The following is a 21495-nucleotide window of genomic DNA, read 5'->3' on the forward strand; positions in this document are numbered from 1 at the left end:
TGTTTGCATTCAGATTCTGGTCCTTGGCGTTTCGGGTGAGAAAAGAGGTCTCGTCTTGCTTGGCCGCACTGTTTATTGTACCATAACAGCTTCTGCAAGACCTTTGCTAGCTGTCGGAGCATGATGGTTCCTGGCTGCACCCGTGGCTGAATGCTGTCAGGGTGGAATCCTGTGCTCCACACGCATCGCCAGAGCCAGTATGTTTCTTTGTATCCTCAGTGGGCACAGGCTTCCTTTCCTTCCTCCTGTCATAGATTACCCTTTTGAGGAGGTCCAGGCTGCCAGAAGCAAAGATCATGTGTAAAAGAAGCCAATGTGTCTACCTTAGATGCCTTAGTGTCGTAAGCAAAAGGCGAATTGTTCCATTTTACACGCTTGTTCTGATATTAAAAAATTTGTGCCCGAGATGGGCATGTTGTGGTGTAATGGACCGAGTGCTGGACTAGCGTGTGGGACCCATGTTCAAATCCCCATTCTGCCATGGGAGCTTGCTGGGTGACCTTGGGCCAGTCACACATTCACACCGTCAGCCTAACCTACCTCACCGGGTTGTTGTGAAGACAAAATAGAGGAGGGGAGAATGTTGTAAGCGGCTTTGGGCCCCCATTGGAGAGAAAGGTGGGAATAAATTTAGGAAATAATTCAATATATTTACAAAAATGCCAGCACAGAGGCTTTTGAGGGTCGGCAACTCCCTCTCTCACCTCTCCTGGTTCCTGCTTCCTGTCTCCATCTCTCTATATATACAGTTTTCACTTAAGAAGCTTATTTCAATTTTTACAGCAGCATCCTGTAGGCTTAGCTGTCATCACGGGGGGAACAGTGAAAAGAAATAGGGCTTGCTGGCTGGGGGGAAAAGGTCTCTCAGGCCCCCATTTCTGCCCACATGGGCAGAAGTTCTGCAGCTGTCTGCTGGCAAATCCCTTTCTTCCTTGCTCCTGTGTAATCTACTTTATCTGGGCATTGCCATTGCCACCGCCTAGCCTTGAAGACTGTCTTCTGTTAAAGGATGAGCACTCTTATCAATCTCCTCTGTGTCTCCCGCTTGACTCTCGCTACTCTGGCAGGGGCCATCTCGCCCTGGGGCTGAAGGGATCAACTGCAGCCCCCTTCTCGGACTGAGAGGTCAAGCTAACAGCATTCAGTATATAAGGAAGTCTAATAGGGAATTTAAAAAAAATGCACGAATGGACTAGATGGCGGACTGAGCACGCACCCAAATAAAAAGCAGTCATTCGGCTGCCCTCTGACCCTAATTCTTACATTCCCTAAATGATGGCAAACTTAGGAAAAGGCCATTTATTCTCAGGGTGGCAGGCATCTCGAAGCACCCCGTTGCCTTGGCTCCGTGGGGCAGGGATTCTTCCCCGTGTTCAGCAACACACGGTCATGGCTGCCCTTGGGATGGAGCCCCCAGTAAGACGGTAAGACGGCTAAGAGAGCGTCTTCCTTGAGGTCTGGGTCTGGTTTAGGTGTGATTTTTCTATCCTTTGTTCTTCCTTGGATGGGCCGTCCAGATGGACCTAGATGGCTCTGGTGCAGATTTAAAATCTGATATTCCAACATCCGGTAATATATTATCTTTATTACAAATATAATTATATACTCATGTGTTATATAATATCATTATGTATTAATGTGTATTAATTGTATATAGTATGTTATATAAATAATATCTTTAATAATATGTTTAACAAGATTAAAGGTGAAAAATCAGTATGTTCATGTGTTAGAATAGTAGAGAAAATAAATGCAAAATAATACATAAAATCAAGGTATTCCCCAGTCACCTTTGCTCAATTTAACCACAGCATGCATCAAAACATAAATTGCTTTGGACGGCTCTAGCCTCCCCCCTCCCGCCCCACCCCCAGGGAAAGGGCAAGGTTTGAGTCCAGTAGCAGCTTAAAGACCATCAAGAGTTTCCAAGTTATTAGGTTTAAAGAATGCACCTTTAAAATGTTCATCTGATCACAAGTATTAAACAATTCTCTTCTGCTTTCTTAAATAAATAAAATTCCTGCTAGAAGAAAATAGAGACCCAACATGTAACAAATGTTCTTTTGCTGAAAAAGAGAGAAATAAACGGAGCCAGTGTTTAGAACCATATAAACATTGCTTCCAACATTTTGAAAATCAAGTGGGCTGAAAATGTGTGTCATTTGGAAAGATTGCCCAAAAGATGCTGTCCAAAAGTTCTTACTTTTTGTCTGAACCTTACTGATTAGAGGTTCCTCCCCGCCCCCCGCAACTTGGAAGCAGTTCCTGTCAAAGCAATGCTTTTAAAAATCTGCACAGCCAATCAATACTCCAATGGCCAATCAAAAGCCATGCTTTGTAAAAGCTCCGCTTAGCCCCACTTACCCAAGTGTTTTCCAAAAACACTTGGCAGGTACCAGAAAAGGTGTTGTCAGGCAACATGGAGAGGGGACCCCTCTCCTACTGGGTAGTTCTACGTTCTTTAATATATCAGAATTACTAATGCTCTGTTTCATCATCTCTTCAGTTCTGTTTATTAGATTTCTGCTGGTTTTAAATCTTTGCAGATTTGGATTTACATTGTTTATTGGAATATCCTTGAAATTGACTGTATTAACTTGCACTGTGTAATCTGCCTTGAGTCTCAGTGAGAAAGGTGGACTAGAGAGAGAGAGAGAGAGAGAGAGAGAGAGAGAGAGAGACCACCTTTCTCACTGAGAGACAAGGCACATTACACAGCGTTAGACAAATAGGATCAACGGTATGCATCCTGTGACACAGTTTTCTCAGTTTTGACTTCATCTTGCAATTCTGCTTCCCTCAGAGAATTATTGGATTTGAAAAGGATCTGTGTATATACTTTATAATGCTTAGTACAAAAGGAAATGCCATTTATGGCCATTACCCATGGAGGGCCAAAGCTTTATCTTCTGTCTTCACATTCGGAGATGCTGAAAAGGGCTTCTGTCTTGAGGCAGGCACTGTTTACTGCTCTCCAGAGGGACTTCACTGCTTTGGGTCCTGTTCTCCAGTATTCTTTTAGTTGCAGTTTCTGCTGCCTTTTAAGTTGAGGAGTCCAGTCTTGTTCACCAGAGCAGCTTGACTTAGCTGTATGATCTCTATCCAGGCAAGTGTGGGACACAGTCTAGGATTTCTCCCTCAGTCCTGGAACAGGACTTCTGAAAGAATCTCTACCGATTTCTTAACATTGGCTCCATAGGCCTGGATCATGTAGGGCACTTCCAGCAAACCAAGAAGCAGAAGAAGTGTGCCTGCACTGAAATTTAATAAAACATAGTGGAAGAATAGTCTCTAATCCTAATGATCAATGTCCATAGGTCCATTGATTCTCTGTTTACCATATCGCTAAACGGAACAATGCTTAGGAGTCACTAATGCGCTGTAAACTAGCTCTTCCATACAAATCTTTGCCTCCCATTCCCTTCACGTACTGATTATTCTAGCATCCCACCTACCCCTCCAATAGACTTTAATTCAAAGATTTCCCTTTGAAAAACCCAAAGTTGACAGACTCCTGCATTTAAGGCGTTCTCAGTCTTGAGGAGAACTACACCTCCATTTTCAAAGCAATTTCATGATTTTTTGGAGGGGGGGAGACATTTATGAGATCAGTCACCCCACCTGTCTGTTGAGTTTTTAACTTGATGCAGGTAAGGAGACAACATCAGGCAGGAGGTTTTATTCTTCTGACACAGGCCCTGCTTTACTTGCTCCTCCATCTTTCTCCTCCCTTTCGCCTCAGGTCTAGAGGGCCTAGTCTGCCTAGCAACAAACTACAGTCTCCCTAATGGGACAAACTTCCAAATTTTAACAAAGTTTTAACTTGCAGAGCAGCTCCTAAAACACAACAGAGCCTCTAAACATAAGAGTTTCATTTTTGGTTGTTATAGCTAATAGCCATTGATGAATCTTGCCTCCTCCATTAAAAGTATTTAGTCGCCTTTTAAAGTTGGTGGCTGTCCAGGAGCTCCGCAAGTCATTGATGCTTTCTGTGAGGGACATTGTAAGGGAGCATTGATGCTTTGTGCTTGCCCAGAATCGGCTGCCTACTGTGGGGGTCATCTGCACATGAGAATTGTTTGGAATTCCAGTGGCTTGTGATCCTTTTTCTAGGGAGAGAGCCCTTTATTTTGGAGATGGGGACTTGGGACAGGCAGGGGACGCATCGTGGGGGGGGGGGGGGAAGTAGGCCAAGTGCCAGTGGTGCAATAAAAAGGAGCAGATATTATAAATCTCTATGCTTTTTGAGTTAGCGTGAAATGGGCAGGGATTATTTATTGAATAAATAAATATCTGCTCTCTTTTAATGGGCTGTTGGCTTTTTGCCTGCTTTATTCTTGGTGACTGTTGCAGCCCTTTTGTTCTTCTCAGGGACACAATGGGCCATCCTCCTCCTCCTCCTCCTCCTCCTCTTGATGGTTCAGCTTCTTTGCATGTTCCCTTTTTACAGCTGCTCAGTGCTTGATTTCTCATTTGATTGCTCTGAGGATTTTGATCTAAGCGCTTTTGAAGACATCATTGCTTCATACGAAAGCAAGAAGTAAGTGGGAAGAGCAGGATCCCTGTGCCCTGGCAACCAGGGAGGCATGTTCCTGGGCAGATGGACCTTCTGAGTATGCGAAGTGCAGGAAGCTAAAAGCATTTTAAAGGGGTAAAAGGACCCTCAGCTGGTTCTTCCTTTATCTTAGCTCTGCAGTAACCGATTCTTTGATTTAGGACTCAAAACACTGCAGCTGTAATGCTACCTATGCCATCCCTCGTTCCAAGTTGGTGTAAAGTAATAATTACTGCTTTTTTAAAGTTATGAAACATTTCAGAGGGTCGAAGGGGAGTGTCATTGCCACCTTACCAAAGCCAAAAATTCTCTTGACCGCTGGTGCATCTCAGAAGAAGCCACAGTGGTTCCTCTGCCCAGGTGTGGCTTTCACACTTCTATTATTGTTTTCTTTGTTTTTTATTTTATTTTTTCGTTTGTGCCTCTCTGGAGGGTGGCAAAAGGTAAGTGTGTTTTTCTGCTCTGAGGCAACACTCTCTGTAGCATGGTGCATGCTGTAAGACGGGTGGCACGCTCAGCAGCTTCCCAGGCTGCCTTTGGCAATCAAACATGCAGCAGAGGAACTGGCACTGAAAACAGCAGATGGGCCTACAAAAAACAAACCTATTCCAGCTCCTCAGAATCGGAAGGGAACCTGGCAGGGTGCATAAAATACCATGGTTTAAAAAGAACCATGATTGATCACAGAAGTCAATGCTAATAAATTCTTCAAACAATATCTGATCCTTTATCCAAATGCACTGAATTAAGCCGCCTTTTTCACATAAAAAATAAGAATCATCAACAAAAATGTGCCCAGCCACAGACACGGACCACACAAGAAGTTGAAAAGAAACAACTTCAACACGCGCAGATGCCATATATAGTATTAATTGTTGGACAGATTACAAAATTTTAAACTCTGGGTTGGATCCCATCAGGGCTTTTTTTCCAGCTGAAACGCGGTGGAACAGAGTTCCGGCACCTCTTCAAAATGGTCACATGGCTGGTGGCCCCGCCCCTGATCTCCAGACAGAGGGGAGTTGAGATTGTCTTCCGCGCCGCTGAGCAGTCTAAACTCCCCTCTGTCTGGAGATCAGGGGGCGGGGCCACCGGCCATGTGACCATTTTCTTTAAAAACTTTAAAACTTTAAAAAAACTCCCCCCTTGTTCCAGCTGACCCAAAGTGATGTCATTGTGTGGTCCTGAGTTCTACCACTGAGTTCCACCACATCTTTCCCCAGAAAAAAAAGCCCTGGATCCCAAGCATCTGTTCTGCTAGTAGTGGCACTTTCCTCCAGTGTAAGATGCTAAGGGGAAGAAGGCTCCATGAGCTGGAAGAGAGCACCACTGCCAATGGGACATGGATCTGACCCCCATGTCAGCCACATGGTATAGATATTTCCTCTTGTCTTTCAGCCTATTAATTAATAGACCTTGCTCCTGGCAAGTTATGGACACTCGGCCTTTAAGGAAGTGATCTTGAATGTGCACAAAGAGAGTCGAACAGAAGTCCTGAGCTTCCCATAAATTCTATGGTTGTTATGGATTTTCTGGGCTGTATAGCCGTGGTCTTGGCATTGTAGTTCCTGACGTTTCGCCAGCAGCTGTGGCTGGCATCTTTGGAGGTGTAGCACCAAAAGACAGAGATCTCTCAGTGTCACAGTGTGGAAAAGATGTTGGCAGGTGATTTATATCTACTCAGGAGGGTTGGGGTTGGGCTGAGTCATCCTGTAAGAGTTTCCCAGGGTGTGGAATGCTAATGGCAGGAGGCTTCACTGTATCCTGAGGAGGTTCTTTTGCATATGGATTGGTGCTTGATGTGCTAATCTTCTCTGCAGGGCTATTGTCGGGTATAGAGTGTTTTGTTAGCCTGGTGTTTTTCAGGACTGGAAACCATGCTCTATTCATTCTTAAAGTCTCTTCTTTCCTGTTGAAATTGTGCTTATGCTTGTGAATTTCAATGGCTTCCCTGTGCAGTCTGACAAAGTAGTTGGAAGTGTTGTCAAGTATTTTAGTGTCCTGGAATAAGATACTGTGTCCTGTTTGAGTTAGGCTATGTTCAGCCACTGCTGATTTTTCAGGATGGCCAAGTCTGCAGTGTCTTTCATGTTCTTTTATTCTTGTCTGGATGCTACGCTTTGTAGTCCCGATGTAAACTTGTCCACAGCTGTAGGGTATACGGTATACTCCTGCAGAGGTGAGGGGGTCTCTACTGTCTTTTGCTGAACGTAGCATCTGTTGTGTTTTTCTGGCAGGTCTGAATACCGTTTGTAAGCTGTGCTTTTTCATAAGCTTTCCCATCTGATCAGTGATTCCTTTGATATATGGCAAAAACACTTTTCCTGTGGGAGACTGTTTTTCCTTAGTTGTTTGATTTATCCTTGGTTTACTCGCTCTTCTGATTTCATTTCTGGAGTAGCCATTTGCTTGAAGTGCGTGGTTTAGATGATTAATTTCCTAATTGAGAAAGTGCGGTTCACATATGCATCTTGCACAGTCTACTAATGTTTTTATTATGCCGCTTTTCTGTTGTGGGTGGTGATTGGAGTTTTTGTGTAAGTCCCACTCCGACCCATCGTGAGTGCCATTGGTTCACCAACATATGAATTAGCTAGACATCTGGCCAATCTTCTACAGGACCACATCGGAAAAACCACTTCTTACATCAAAGATTCATCACATTTCATCAACAAAATCAATTCTCTGAAACTCAATCCACAGGACATACTCGTCAGTTTTGACGTTGTATCCCTATTTACCAAGGTTCCGGTAAAAGACACAATCGCACTTATTAATCAGATTTTCCCAGAGGATGTAACAGCCTTATTCCACCATTGTCTGACAACCAGTTACTTCCAATGGGATAACGAATTCTATGAACAGATGGATGGGGTGGCCATGGGAAGCCCTCTCAGCCCAGTTATAGCAAACTTCTACATGGAACATTTTGAAAAAACAGCTCTAGAATCAGCACCCCACAAACCTACAGTCTGGTTCTGGTTCGTGGATGATACCTTTATCGTTTGGAGCCATGGGGAGGAAGAATTGATGGGGTTTTTGAATCATCTCAGCAATATCCACCTGAACATACAATTCACCATGGAGAGAGAAACCGAGGGTAAACTTCCATTTCTAGATACCTTGGTCATCCGCAAAGCAAACTTTCAGTTAGGTCACAAGGTCTACAGGAAACCAACTCACACTGATTGGTACTTACACAAAAACTCCAATCACCACCCTCGACAGAAAAGAGGCATAATAAAAACATTAGTAGACCGTGCAAGATGGATATGTGAACCGCACTTTCTCAATGAGGAAATTAATCATCTAAACCACGCACTTCAGGCAAATGGCTACTCCAGAAATGAAATGCGAAGAGCAATCAAACCCAGGATGAATCAAACAACCAAGGAAAAACAGTCTCCTACAGGAAAAGTGTTTTTGCCATATATCAAAGGAATTACTGATCAGATGGGAAAGCTTATGAAAAAGCATAACCTTCAAGCAGTATTCAGACCCACCCGAAAAATACAACAGATGCTACGTTCAGCAAAAGACAGTAGAGACCCCCTCACCTCTGCAGGAGTATACCGTATACCCTGCAGCTGTGGACAAGTGTACATCGGGACTACAAAGCGTAGCATCCAGACAAGAATAAAAGAACATGAAAGACACTGCAGACTTGGACAACCTGAAAAATCAGCAGTGGCTGAACATAGCCTAACTCAAACAGGGCACAGTATCTTATTCCAGGACACCAAAATACTGGACAACACTTCCAACTACTTTGTCAGACTGCACAGGGAAGCCATTGAAATTCACAAGCATAAGCAAAACTTCAACAGGAAAGAAGAAACCTTAAGAATGAACAGAGCATGGTTTCCAGTTCTGAAAAACACCAGGCTAACAAAACACTCTACACCCGACAATAGCCCTGCAGAGAAGATTAGCACATCAAGCACCAATCCATATGCAAAAGAACCTCCTCAGGATACAGTGAAGCCTCCCGCCATTAGCATTCCACACCCTGGGAAACTCTTACAGGATGACTCAGCCCAACCCCACCCCTCCTGAGTAGATATAAATGGCCTGCCAACACCTTTTCCACACTGTGACACTGAGAGATCTCTGTCTTTTGGTGCTACACCTCCGAAGATGCCAGCCACAGCTGCTGGCGAAACGTCAGGAACTACAATGCCAAGACCACGGCTACACAGCCCAGAAAATCCACAACAACCATCGTTCTCCAGCTGTGAAAGCCTTCGACAATATATTCCCATAAATTCTGTTGGGCAAAAGGCATTTGAGGCTGCAGAGGTGAGGCTTTGGACTGGGATCCTGAATAGTCTAAAGATTGCACTTAGTTATCAACCTATATGCATTTATAGCAACTGTTTTTAGTATCTCTTGCTGTTATGGAAAAGCATGAAATCAGGAACTTAATAGATCTCTCGGCCTAGTCCTAAGACTGTAATTCTGCCTGCTCTGCAGAGGAGGGCAATAAGCAAAAGAGCTCACCCCAAGGAGCAGAGAGCATAGCAATTGCATTTGCATGTGTCCCAGTGTCTCATTCACAGTGCAGTGTGCTGAGGAGGCCCCTATGACAGGCAGCTATGAAAGCAGCAAACAACTTCCAAGGCCACACCTGCACAGTGCAGGGTCATACCTGCATAGGTGCAGGGGCAAAGGAGCATCAGCCTTTTCCCAGAGAAGGGAGATGCAAACATTGGCAGTTGACAGGCCTCGCACAGCTGTACAGACGGCAGCATTCCTCCCTCCACTAGTTTATTGGATTTATGTAGTGCTTTAGGAGGCTGTAATTGATGACAGGGACCAGGGAAAGTTGAGTTTTCTCCTTGCATTAAGCCTCTTTGGGTTGTTCTACAAATGTGCCAGGCATTGAGGTGGTGTAACATTGTGCTGGCATTGGCAACATGCCCAGGGTGGAGAGGGTTAGGAAGCCGCAGAAGTCCCACTGTGCCCTCAGCAATGATCAGTTGAACCAGGGTTGAAAATCATTTGAATTTCTTACCTGTTTACTCTCAGGGGCTCAGAGTGGGAGGTGGGAGATGCCACTTTGACCAGCTCCTTGCTTTGACTCAGTACTGACCCAGACTGGCTCACTTTCACCCATGTCTAGAACAGTACAAAAACTCGCTAAACAGAATAATGTTCAAGGGTCTTTAATTTGTTCCTTGCCGCTGCACATTTGCAGGGAGAACCATGTGGCCTGTAGCTGCTTGATGAAGGCACTTGACTGATGTAAAATTCCATGCCAGAAGAACAAATGTTCAGTTCGCAGGAGTCATTTTTGGCTTCACGTGTGAACTCTAGACCAGTAGGTCAGCCTGCCCTTTAATGCGCTGGAATCCTATCAGCATGTGGACCCTTGAAAAGCCTCTGCTGGTGGTGAACAGAAAGTCTCATGGGGCAGAGGCAGCAGGGCAGGAGAGAAGTAGGGCAAGATCACCTCTCTTCCTGTTGTGCCAGTGGGAAAAACAGCAGGATCCAACCCATTGTGAATAACTGGAGATACTTCCCTGGCAATGGAAGTGGGAGATTCTGTGAGCCCTTTTTGCCTCTTCCCCCAAATGCATGGCATCTGCAAATTTCTCTGAAAGGGAGGTTGATTCTTCCATCTCTCCCATCATCTGTCCTCAAAATGATTCTGATTCCAGATCACTCTTCTTGGTACAGGCCAAGGATCATTTTTTTCTTTTGCACCTAGAATATGCATGTTTCAGGCAAGGGTGGCCTGGGAACCCTCTCTTTTATCATTTTTAAGGCATGTTGGGTACTGATGGAGCTCATCCATTGGATTCCTTATGATTCTCTTTCACAACTGTCTTGTGTGTATGTGTTTGTGTTCCCATCTGTCTTGGGTGTGTTTCCCTGTCCCCTTCCCATCATAGGGATTTGCATGAGCAAATAGTCAGGAGCATAAAGGGTCTGCCCTGGCAGGGTGAAGATCCCCGCAGGCTTCTCCAATCACTCGGCCGGCTCCAGCAACCCCGTTGCCACTTCCTGTGAGTTTGGGGTGGTGGGAGAGAAGGAGAGGGAGCTGGTGGAAGGGGGGGGGTCATTACTTTCTTTTTTATTTTTGCTTTTCAAATTGTTCAGAGCAATGCTCAGCAGAACTTGGGCAGAACACAGCAGATGTTGTTTAGGTTTGCCAGTCCTTGTTATTTGCTATCTGTTTGTAGGTGTTGAGGACTACCAGTGTCCCAATTCATCTCATTGCACAATTTGGATTGTGTGGGAGTTTTAGACATGTGGATATGATTTCTCCACCGGAAGACACAATCCCTGTGTTTTGGACTTGCCTGTACACATGAGGAACCACAAATGTTAGCCAGCCGTTCCTTGTAGCTGTCAACACACCCCCTTTTTTCCTGCAAGCCTTCTTGCACACAGAGGGATCTCTTGCTTGCAGTGGGAATGTGGAAGTTGGCAAACAGCAGAAGAGACCCTGAGGGTGGGAATCTTTCTGCTGTTGGAGACCCTGCTTGCCAGGGAGTCCTTTCTGTGGTGAGAAGTTTGGGAACATCTCTTCAGGAGAGTTCATAGTGATGCTGCCACGTACAAAACTGAACTATATTTGCTCCAAGTGAAAAGAGCTTTCCAGGTTCTCCTGCAGAGAAGGGCTTTTCCCAGGACTGCTGCCCATACCTGGAAGTGCCGGAGACTGCCCCAAACCTCTGGCGTGCAGAGCCAAGCTTTGCCGCTGCAGCAGCCGTTTAAGAAGCCTTATGCTGAGCCAGATGACTGGCCTGTTGAAGCACTGGTGGGATCCTGGCGACCTTTCTGGCCAGCGACGTCACTTTCCTTGATGCCAGAGCCTCTTGAGTCCTTGTGCTAGAGGAAAGTTCTACCCCTGGCAGGACAGGTTGGTGGGATCCAACCTGGCATTCTGTCCTCTGGCCCACAACTGCTCTCTAGGGCAGAGAGAAGCCTTCCCAGCCCTGCTGTCTCTTAAGTGGAGAGGCCGTGCATAATGCTTAATGTCATAAATTGAGCCCAAACAGTTTTGCCTGAAGCACTATCCTTACCAGCTGGCAATTCAAATACATTTGTCTTTTTTTAAAAAAAGCCTCCTCCCATATCACTGCTTCCTTTTGATTAGGCCGCTAGCTTTGACAGATGGTTAATGATGGTTCCTGAGCTCCCTAAAGAGGAGGTGCAGAAGTCAAGCGTTTCCCCCTCCAGCTGCTTTAACGCCAAGGTCCGAGTTCCCACGCTGCCCAAAATGATGTGCTGAGCTTTTTCTTGCTTTAAAAAGAGCTGCACAGTGACTTTTAGGCTGCAAAAACATGTAGTCTTGTTTATGCTGGGATAACAAGCCAGGTAGTGTGTTTGCATTTTTTTAAAAGAATGAAATGCTGGCTTTTTAAAAAGACTCGGGACTTTAGGAACAAGCTGAGAGTGCCCAGCAAAACTTGCACGTTTTGGCAACGCTGAATCAGTTCGATGGAAGCCCCTTAAATGATTCTTCCTCTTAGTGCTCCCCCTGCCCCCAAACTGCTGAGCTATGCGGGCCTTGTTGAACTAACAGAACTTGAAACTCATTTTCTCTCCAGTAAACTTTTAAATGTTTCAACAGGAAGAGTAGAGGGACCAAGCAAAAACAGCTCATCCCAAAGGTAATGCAGAATATATATACATAACAAGAGATATTTTACGGGGAGGAATGCACGCATGTGTTTTTGTACAGTGCATTTACAAGCATTTACAGTGCATTTACAAGCATTTAAGACCCATTGAATTGAACCCAGCTGTCAGGAGATCTCCACTTGCCTTTAAAATGAAGTCTTAAGTTTTTAGCCTTCTTCATAAATTGGTATGACCTTATGCATTATATGCATTACAAGGTATCATCTATTCCACAAAGGTGAAAAAAGATTACCAGCTCGTTGCAATGGGCAGTGCTGGAATGACTGTGAACCCAAAAGCAATATGCAGGTTTTTAAAAAAACTTACAAATAAGTGTGAATAATGTGTAAAACTACCTTAAGTGGGGTGAGATGCACCAGCAATGTTGTTGTTAAGTGTTAGGGCTGGAAAGGAAGACAGCGCTATCCTGAGCAGAGTTAGATCCTTCTAAGCCCATTGAAGTCAACTTAGAACAGTGCAAATCTGCAATTAACAGTACAAATGTTAGTGAGGTATGGGGACTGGGGCAGCAGCCCCCATAGCTAAGCACTGTAGTCTAAATGTCCCAGGTTCACACCTCTCCTGTGCTTGAAACTTGCTTGAGGCAAGCATGGCCCGCTCAGCCTCAGCCTTCTCCGTACACCATATGGGGATGATACCAGCCTCCTTTACAGTGCTGTTATAAGAGCAGTGATGTGTGTAAACTGCTTTGAAGAGCCAGTGCTATATAAATGCTGAGAACTATTCTCCCAGGGTCTGTTTGGAGGACACCAGAGGCAGCTCCCAAGCAGGTATGGTTGGTACGTGGGTGGGAAACCTCTGCACCATGGGTTCCGTGATGGCAGAACAGCAGAATATAAATATGAGAAATGAATAATCCTGAATGCAGCAGAAATTTGGATTACCAAGTTTTAAAGAATCAAACGTGTTCAGATCTGGTACCTTTTAAATTATGGAATTTGGCTGTGATAGGAGACAAGAAGCTAAACTGAACTAAACAGTTTTTAGTCTAGCCTGGCTGTTCATGGACTAGAGCCCACTGCGTCTAGTCCATGAAAGCTTCTGCTGGAATTAAAGACACCAGCAGAATTGTGGAAGGGGCCCCAAGACTTTCGTTTGCTTTTATAGCTTCCCTTCTGGAATTTAAAAGAATCTCGATTCCAAAATTATCTCTTTCCAAAGGCAATGCTGATTGTTTTTTAGAGAACTTATGAATAGGCACATGAATTTAAAAATGCAGAGGAAGGCAGGCAGAACATTTTTAGTTTATTATAATAACAAAGGATATTGCATCGTATGTTCAGCTGAAGCATTATAACAAAAATGATAAGGCTGGAAATACATGGGTAGGATTGGTCAAAAGAATCTGACGTGGGGATGCCCTAATAGGGTCTCAGGTAGTTCAGGTGTGCAGGGCGCCATCATTTCCCATGTCCCTCCTCTTCTATGGCCGGAGGCAAAATAACTAACTCCTAGCCCCAAATGTGGTGGGAGAACTTCTGCTCGATGACCCAGCCCAGTTGGGCAAGGCTTTTTCTGCTGGTGGTTTGACCTGTCCTTGACTGATTGCTGCAGCCACCGTGCACTCGTACTTGTAACAACAGCCGATCTCTTGGATATAGAACCTGCTGGACTCCAAATCCCTGAAGCTTATCATGAGCATGACGTTGCATGACCGGACCACAAAATCCTTGCTGCACCTGCACAAGAAGAAGAAGCCACCGAGCATCAGTGCTCAGTTCCAGGTCAGATGGTACCCTAGCTGAGGACTTGCCCAAAGGGCCCTTTCTCTGATGATTGCCTTGGGGAAAGGGGGGGGCAGGTTTCCCAAGTCTAGCTCTGTGGGGGAGCAGCTCCTCACGTCTCCCTGCTGTGTGACTCATTCCAGACTTCCCTCAACAAGCTCCTGGAGACCCTGGGGAAAGCAGAACCGTTTTTTATCCGTTGCATTCGCTCCAATTCTGAGAAGGTAGGTACAGACCTCTTCTTAGTGAGGGGATGGGTTGAATTCCCCAAATATCCTTTAAATCATTAAAGGGGCCTCCATTTATGGGACACCTGAGGGCCTAACCCCCTCCCTCCATTTAGATGTGTCTGGGACAGGGGATCAAGTTTGACCCTATGCTGGTGGCCATAACCACATCTTGGAGCAGTGAATTCCATCAATTAAGTTGTTTTCTCAGATACCAAGGGAGACTACCATTGAAATGTGGGTAGCAAAGGACCCGTCTGTTCGTTTGTGAAACTTTATCAAGGGGATTTATACACAATAGTACTGTTAAAAAATAGCAAAGGAATGATAGCCTTTTAGAAAACCCTTCAGTTGCAGTCAACAACTCTGAAGAACAAGTCTTTTTCTTTGGAGTTAAGAAGATGGTTGTGTGTGTGCATGTGTGCGAATGTGAATGCACACCCACCTTTTCCTCTTGATCTCCGTGTCCTGTTTCTCTTTCAGAGGGAGCTGTTCTTTGATGAGAGGCTAGTGCTACAACAATTGAGATATACTGGAATGTTGGAGACAGTGAGAATCCGGCGGTCTGGCTACAGTGCCAAATTTACCTTCCAGGTATTCCTCAGCACCAACCCTTGCATTCACCAGAAAAGTCAAGAAATGCCATTTGGCTGATGTTAGCTGGCCATTTTGAACAACTTAGCAGGACAACTTAACACCCACTTAGAGCTGTTTACAAAGTGTGTTATAATTATCCTCACGACAATCACCCTTAGAGGAGGGTGGGACTGAGAGAGCCCTAAGAAGCTGTGACTGACCCAAGGTCACCCAGCTGGCCTCGAGCAGAGGAGTGGGGAATCAAATCCGGCTCTCCAGATTAGAGTCCTGCTGCTCTTAACCACTGCACCGAACTGGTTCCCGCACCAAATTTAGCCTTGAGCAGGCCCTGTCGAAGATTAATCTTGTGAAATCTAGGAGCCAGCCAACCTGTAGGCCTGCCCTCTCTCCTCCCAAGCGATCTTAGGAATTGCCCAGTAATTGGTTCCCTCTTGCTGGCTGTAAGGCAAGGTGCTGCCATCATCCCGTGCTTTCTTGTAATAGTCCCATCTGTCTCAGAAACCAAATGCATATGATTTAGACCTAGAATTGGAAGGGGGTCTTAGAGGCCATCTAGTCCAACCCTCTGAAATCTAGAGTGTTCCAGTGGATGGCTGTCCAGCAAGACAGAGCCCAACTCCAGTTGACCGCTTCCACTGTCTGGCTGCTCTCTTCATTAGGGGTTTTCTCCTAACGTTGAACCAAAATCTCCCTTCCCGTTACTTAAGCCCATTAGATCTAGTCCTGCCCTCTGGAGCAGCAGAAAACAGCACAGTCTTGGCCCTCTTCCGTATGACAACCCATCTGGGACCTTGTAGCTTACAAGTAGATATGAACAAATTTGGGTTTTTGTTTAAGTTTGGGCATGGCGAAGGAGAATGGTTTTGTTGCTTTTTTTTTTTGGTAATCTCATTCTTTGGCAAATTTCCAACTTTCATTGTTTATTTCCCCATCAGAAGTATTGATTTTAAGAATATTTCTATCAAATTTTTCTTGGGGTGGCAGCTTAACTGTAATTTTATCCTGGAAACTTCCAGATCTAACAGGAGTTGTCTCAATTTTTTTTTTAACTACTCAGCCAAGCTGGAGTGAAATACAGTATCTCATGCCTAGCTTGTGGGAGATGCTTCCTTTTGCATTCAAGCAATCTCAGTTGTGCACTGGAACATGTGGGGAAGGTGCCACGAAGTGGTCCTGGAAAGATGCAACAACGGCAGAGGTTGTTTCTGTTACCACAGCCTTGCAAACATGTGAACATGCCATTTCAGATTGGTATGGGGAATTAGCTTACTTGTTTGTGCAGGGAGTGGGAACAGGATCTTTACCTAATGAGTTGGCTGTAAGGAGTGTGATTCAACAGGAAAAGGACAACGGAAACAAATTTTAAAGGTTTAAAAAGAAATACAGAGCTTATTGGGGGATATAACTGAGCACACACACACTAGTTGAGGGCAGCAGCGGCTGCATTCGGGCTCCTTAGGATCTCTTAGTTGCAGGGCCTCGGAGGGTCCTAGGTAGCCAACGGGGCTCACTTCTAAGTACAGTTTGGGATGATGACCTGGTCTGCAGGGAAATAACCAGAGGGGGTGGGGTGCTTCCTGGGGGGAGGGGGAGGGGGCCTTCACTCGTGTTAGAGAGAGAAGAGAGAGAGAGAGCGCTGCAGAAAGGAGTGAGAGCAGAGGGTTCCTCCCCAACGCTGGTTAGGCCTTCACAGAAATCATTCTAAAATGATCAAACCCTTATTAAACTCATCAAAGAACCATCAGGTGTGCCTGCACAGCCAGTCATCAACGTACAAGTAATTCTGATCAAAAGACACACACTAGAAAACCACACCGAGAAATCTTTTCGCAAAATGTCTGGTTGAGGAAACAAGTAAAACTAGCCCCGAGTTCAGAACAGAAAGTCCCTTCAGAATGCCGGGGGGTGAACTGAAGGTAGGACACTCTGGCAGTGATTTTGGCACCAGTGGGAAGATCTGAATCGGGGATCCCAAGCTGTCACAGGGTACAATGTTTAGATTACATTAATGGTCAGTGATTGCATCCCATGTGCCAGGCAATACAAGGAGAGGTATCTTTGTCTTCCAAAGTGGCAGGGCTTGGTTTCATTAGTCCTGCTTCGCAGATTCTCCTGCAAAAAGTCTTTTTCTTCAAAAGTACATTCAGGCTGGGAGTGGGGGGAGTGCAGGTAAAAATGGAGAGGGATGGCAACATTTCCGTCTCTAACGGCTATTGCCTGGTTGATGTGTTTTCACTGTCCACATGGGTGTCTGTCGGGGGCAGCTGCTTATTGGCAGAAGAAGCCTTGTCATGTAGATGGGGCTGGTTCTGTCACCCATGCAAGGGGCTACCTTACCCTCCCGATCCTGCATCACTGCCACTAGCTTGGACCAAGCAGCAGGGATGTGACTTGGATCTAGCTTGTGGCACCCACTGAGGAGGGAATGTCCATCACATCCCATGCTGCCACTGCCTCATTGTGCCACCCCAAACAGCCACTTGGCTGGATACCTGACCCTGATCTCATGCCAGAAGCATCACAGGACATTCTCCGTCTGGTTGGTTTCTGTGGTTGTCATAAGCCGGGGATCCCCATTGGGCCTACGCCTGGAATGTCTCACTAGACCCTGCCTTTCTCCTTGCCTTCCCAGGATTTTGTAGACCAGTTCCAAGTGCTGCTGCCCAAGAACACCAAAGCCTCCAAGGAGGAGATCTTTGTTCTGCTGACCAAGTTGGAACTGGACACCAGCAGCTATCAGATAGGGAAGACCAAGGTCTGTACATATTTAAAAAAATAATACATTTATTTATTTACTTACTTCTTTTATAGTCTGGTTTTTCCACTGAGACTCAATGCAGATTAGTCAATTAAAAATATGCAGTAGAACAGCATCATACATACAAAAAACAATACACTGGAAGTATCTAAAAACTTTTCCGATACTACGACGACAGCCCTGTTTCCTTTATATATGACCTTGACCATGAAAGCCCTATATGGTTTGGGACCAACATAACTGAAGGACCACCTATTCCCTTATGAACTTACTATGGTCACCTTTGGAGGCCCTGCTTCGGATGCTCCCACGTTCTGAAATTAAGTGGGTGGCAACCTGGGAGAGGGCCTTTTCAGTGAAGGCACCAAAACTCTGGAACACTCCCCAGGGAGATTCGCTTACTTCCCTTCCGTTGCCACCTTCTGCCAACAGGTGAAGACTTTTGTTTCTTTTGGTCTTCCCTTTGGGCCCAGTGTTTTAAATTGTTATAAATATTGTTTTATATCTTGGTAGGTTTTTAGCTTTGGTTTTGTTTGTTTGTTTGTTTGTTTGATGCTTTGCTGTTGGATTTGTTTTGGTTGGTTTTAATTATTTTAATAGATTATTTTATTATGCATGTTTTAATTTGTTAGCCAGCGGACAGACAGGATATACTTTTCTTACATAAACAAAAAAATAAATACGACTTGCATACCCACAGGAAGGCCTCTCCCAATGTGCTGCACTGCAGCTGAGGAAAGCCTTCCGGAAGTAGATCCAGAGGAGTTAGCCGCGTCAGTCTGTAGTCGCAAAATACTAAAAGAGTCCAGAAGCACCTTTAAGACTAACCAACTTTATTGTCGCATAAGCTTTTCAAGAACCACATCTGACAAAGAGAGCTGTGATTCTCAAAAGCTTATGTTGCAATAGATTTGGTTAGTCTTAATGGTGCTACTGGACTCTTTACTATTTTCCCCCTGGAAGTGCAAATGGGCAAGGTCTCCAGCTCCCTCTACCTGAGCACTCTGTGCTGTAAAGCTCCCACCCGGTGGGCTGTCACGTGGCTCTTACGCTTTTGTTGTTGTTTGGCATCGACACACCATGACATGGAACTCTTTTCAGCATCACCCTGCAGGTAGAGTCTCCTCACCTTGGTGCCTTTCCTGCTTGCGTAGCTGACGCCGCCCTCGCTGCTTGTACTTCCTGGATCGTGGCCACTTCCCTGTCCTGTATTTGGAGCTTTTTCCCCCTCTGTATTTCAGGTGGTATAACAACGCAGGGCCAAATTATGGGTCTTTGGGCTAGGCTGTGGGTTCAGCCATGCCAACCCTCTTATAACTGTCTGGCTTCTAGAATTGTTCACTGTGTAATTCTTACACTAAAGCATGCTGTCACCTGTTTCGAAAATATGCCCTGAATCTGAGCAGTGGATACCTTTATACCAAAGTTTTTTCCCCTCCGGGAGGCATGTTTATTACTGTTGTGAGGTACTGAAGTGAATTCTGGAGAGACAGCCATGTTAGACAGTTGCAAGCAAAGCAATATGGTGTCTGGTAGCACCTTAAAGACTTTTTGTTCTTACATGGAGTGTGTGTCGTGCAAGTGTCTGTGGTTGCGTGCTCCCTACATTTGTGCCTTCCTGGCACTGCAGCATTCATTGGGTCATTTTTTAAAAATTTTGTTAAAAGAAGAGTCAGAGGAGGCAGGCTCTGTCCTTTCAGTGCCCTCGGTGTCGTTCCAGGTGTTCATGAAGGAAGCGGTGCGGCAGGTGCTCCAGGACACTCTGCACAAAGAAGTCATCCGGAAGATTATCCTCCTCCAGAGCTGGCTCCGGATGGGGCTGGAGAGGAGGCGCTTCCTCCGGATGCGCCAGGCAGCCATCACCTTGCAGGTATGGGTCTTGCCACGTGCTGCCATCGTGCCCGGCATCCGCAACCCTCTGCTTCCCATCTTTGCTTTCTCGACTGCAGGCTTTTTGGCGATCACACTGTGACCAGAGGGCACGAGACAGGGAAAATGCCGCAGTCTGCATCCAGGCAGTATGGCGTGGGTACAGGGAGTGGAAGTCTTACCAGCAACAGAGGAAAAGGATTTGCCACCTTCAGGCTGTCATCAGGGGACACCTGCAGCGCAAGCGGTGAGCACCATCAGAGGGAGGATGAGTACGTGAGCTGCGGATGCGAGCAGTGGGATTGTCTTGTAGTCCTCTAGCTCTTCCATGTGCTGAAAGGACGGTGTGTCGCCTGCTCTCTTTTGCATTGCAGCCTCATCACCTAAGCCAACAGGGATCAGGTGTCCTGGTGGGCCAGTAGAATCCTGCCAGGCCTTAGCCGTCATCATTTGATGGGGCTGAAGGGAATTGAGCCTGGGACATTCTGCAAGCAAAGCAAGGTGCTTGACCACCGAGCCATGACCCTTCTCTGAATTAACTACTGTTGCTTTTTGTGTGGTTGTTAATTGCTCTAGATTTCATCAAATGGTTGCAGAGGAGCAGAAAGAGGAAGTTGAGCTGCAGGATAACAGTCAAGAGGACAGGCTGAGCCAGGCAGAGGAAGTTTCCTCGGACCAGAGAGCAGTGGAACCCGAGATGCAGCTGAGCCACAGTGCTGGACTGGTGGCCGAGGACGGGGCTGAGAACAAGCCAGCGGAAAAGCTGGCGCCCTTCTCCCAGAAAAGTGCACCCAGCAGTCGGGAAAAGCGGGAATCCCGCCGGCAGAGGGGTTTGGAGCACAATGAGTTACAGAACAAGCATGTGGCATCTGGAGCCCTTAGCAGGGAAGGCAGCCCACCTCAAGAGGAGGAGGAGGAGGAGGAGGAGGGCCAAGAGTCTGGGCAGGTTGTGAAGGAGGAGGAAGCTTCTTCTAAACCCTCAGAAGAGGGACCACGTGGGACTGAGGAGCCACCCCTTCCTTTGGACATTGGTCCTCTGGTTTTGAATCCACCCTCTGGGTCAAAGCAGGAAGAGGTTGGGGTGGCCGCTGTGAACACAAACAGGTTGGAAAGACCAGAGAACCACAAGAGCCAGATCCGAGGCAGCCAGAGCTTCACGTGTCCTGTGAGGCCCTCGGAGCTGACCATAGACCTCCCAAGCAACCTGTCTGCCAGCAAGAGCTTCCGGGGCTTCACGGAGCTGTACAACACCCAGAATAAGGAGGGGGCTCCGAAGGAATTGGGTAGCCCCACGTCCTTCCAGATCCAGCGGTACCAGGATGACCCTGAGAAGCTGCGGGACAAGAGGGAGAGATGGAAGGGGAAGAGGCGCCTCGGTTGCAGGCCAAGCAATGTCCTCAGCCAGTCCCTGGAGGAGAGAAGCGAGCCTAGCCCACCTTCACCCCCACGGCTCGTGTGAGCACTGATTCTTGCAGGAAGTCACGCTTGGCCTAGGAGAGCTGGGAGGGAGGAATTGAGATGGGTGGAAGTGAGCAGGGGGTTCGTTTGAGGCAGGCTCCAGCCCCAGCCACCCTCCACATCAAACACTCAGCCCTGTGCCTGCAAAAGCTGCGCTTCAGCTTTGTTATTGAGATTGTTGCGCTGTGGCTTGCAGAGTTGCATGAACAGAACTGGCCCGGCGCTGAAGGCACTGAGAACGAGGGCCTTCTGAGGCATGGTATGTGGGAGGGCAAGGAGGCCACCAAGTGGCCTGTGTTGCATGGAGAGAGAGAGAGTGAGCCAGTCGGGCGTGATGGACTAGGATCTGGGAGATCCCGTCCATTTCCCTGCCGTGCCGTGGAAGCTCACTGGGGACCGTGGGCCACGTACGCTCTCTCCCCCTAACCCACCTCACAGGGTTTGTTATGAGGAAAAATGGAGGGGAGGAGAAGGCTGTCAGTCCCACTGGGGAGAAAGGCAGGGTAGGAATAAAGTTTTTAAGAGTTACACCGCAAAATGGAGCTCACAAGGAATGGCTGAGGGGAGAGAAATTAATAAGAACTCCACCAGCCTCGCTATCTAGGAGCTTCTAAGCTCTCAGTGGCTCGGACAGGCCAACTTCTCCATCTTCCT

At 46.4% G+C, this 21495-nt stretch overlaps 1 protein-coding gene across 8 annotated transcripts in view; it reads left to right on the forward strand.

Annotated features, from left to right (window-relative positions):
- Window positions 1-21495, forward strand: part of MYO9B (myosin IXB) — a 75648-nt gene that overhangs the window by 35004 nt on the left and 19149 nt on the right. For 5 of the 8 annotated variants that reach the window (XM_054979765.1, XM_054979769.1, XM_054979768.1 and 2 more), the window contains exons 15-24: window positions 4451-4540; window positions 10450-10563; window positions 12138-12177; window positions 13810-13932; window positions 14076-14156; window positions 14643-14753; window positions 17389-17511; window positions 19235-19384; window positions 19464-19630; window positions 19960-20838. In XM_054979765.1, coding sequence (XP_054835740.1) covers window positions 4451-4540; window positions 10450-10563; window positions 12138-12177; window positions 13810-13932; window positions 14076-14156; window positions 14643-14753; window positions 17389-17511; window positions 19235-19384; window positions 19464-19630; window positions 19960-20838 — 1878 coding nt within the window. The remainder of the gene's footprint in view (window positions 1-4450; window positions 4541-10449; window positions 10564-12137; window positions 12178-13809; window positions 13933-14075; window positions 14157-14642; window positions 14754-17388; window positions 17512-19234; window positions 19385-19463; window positions 19631-19959; window positions 20839-21495) is intronic. The other 3 variants (XM_054979771.1, XM_054979773.1, XM_054979772.1) reach the window with 2 other exon arrangements.

This window comes from Eublepharis macularius, chromosome 5 (genome assembly GCF_028583425.1).
Source record: "Eublepharis macularius isolate TG4126 chromosome 5, MPM_Emac_v1.0, whole genome shotgun sequence".
In the NCBI taxonomy this organism is placed as follows: Eukaryota; Metazoa; Chordata; class Lepidosauria; order Squamata; family Eublepharidae; genus Eublepharis; species Eublepharis macularius.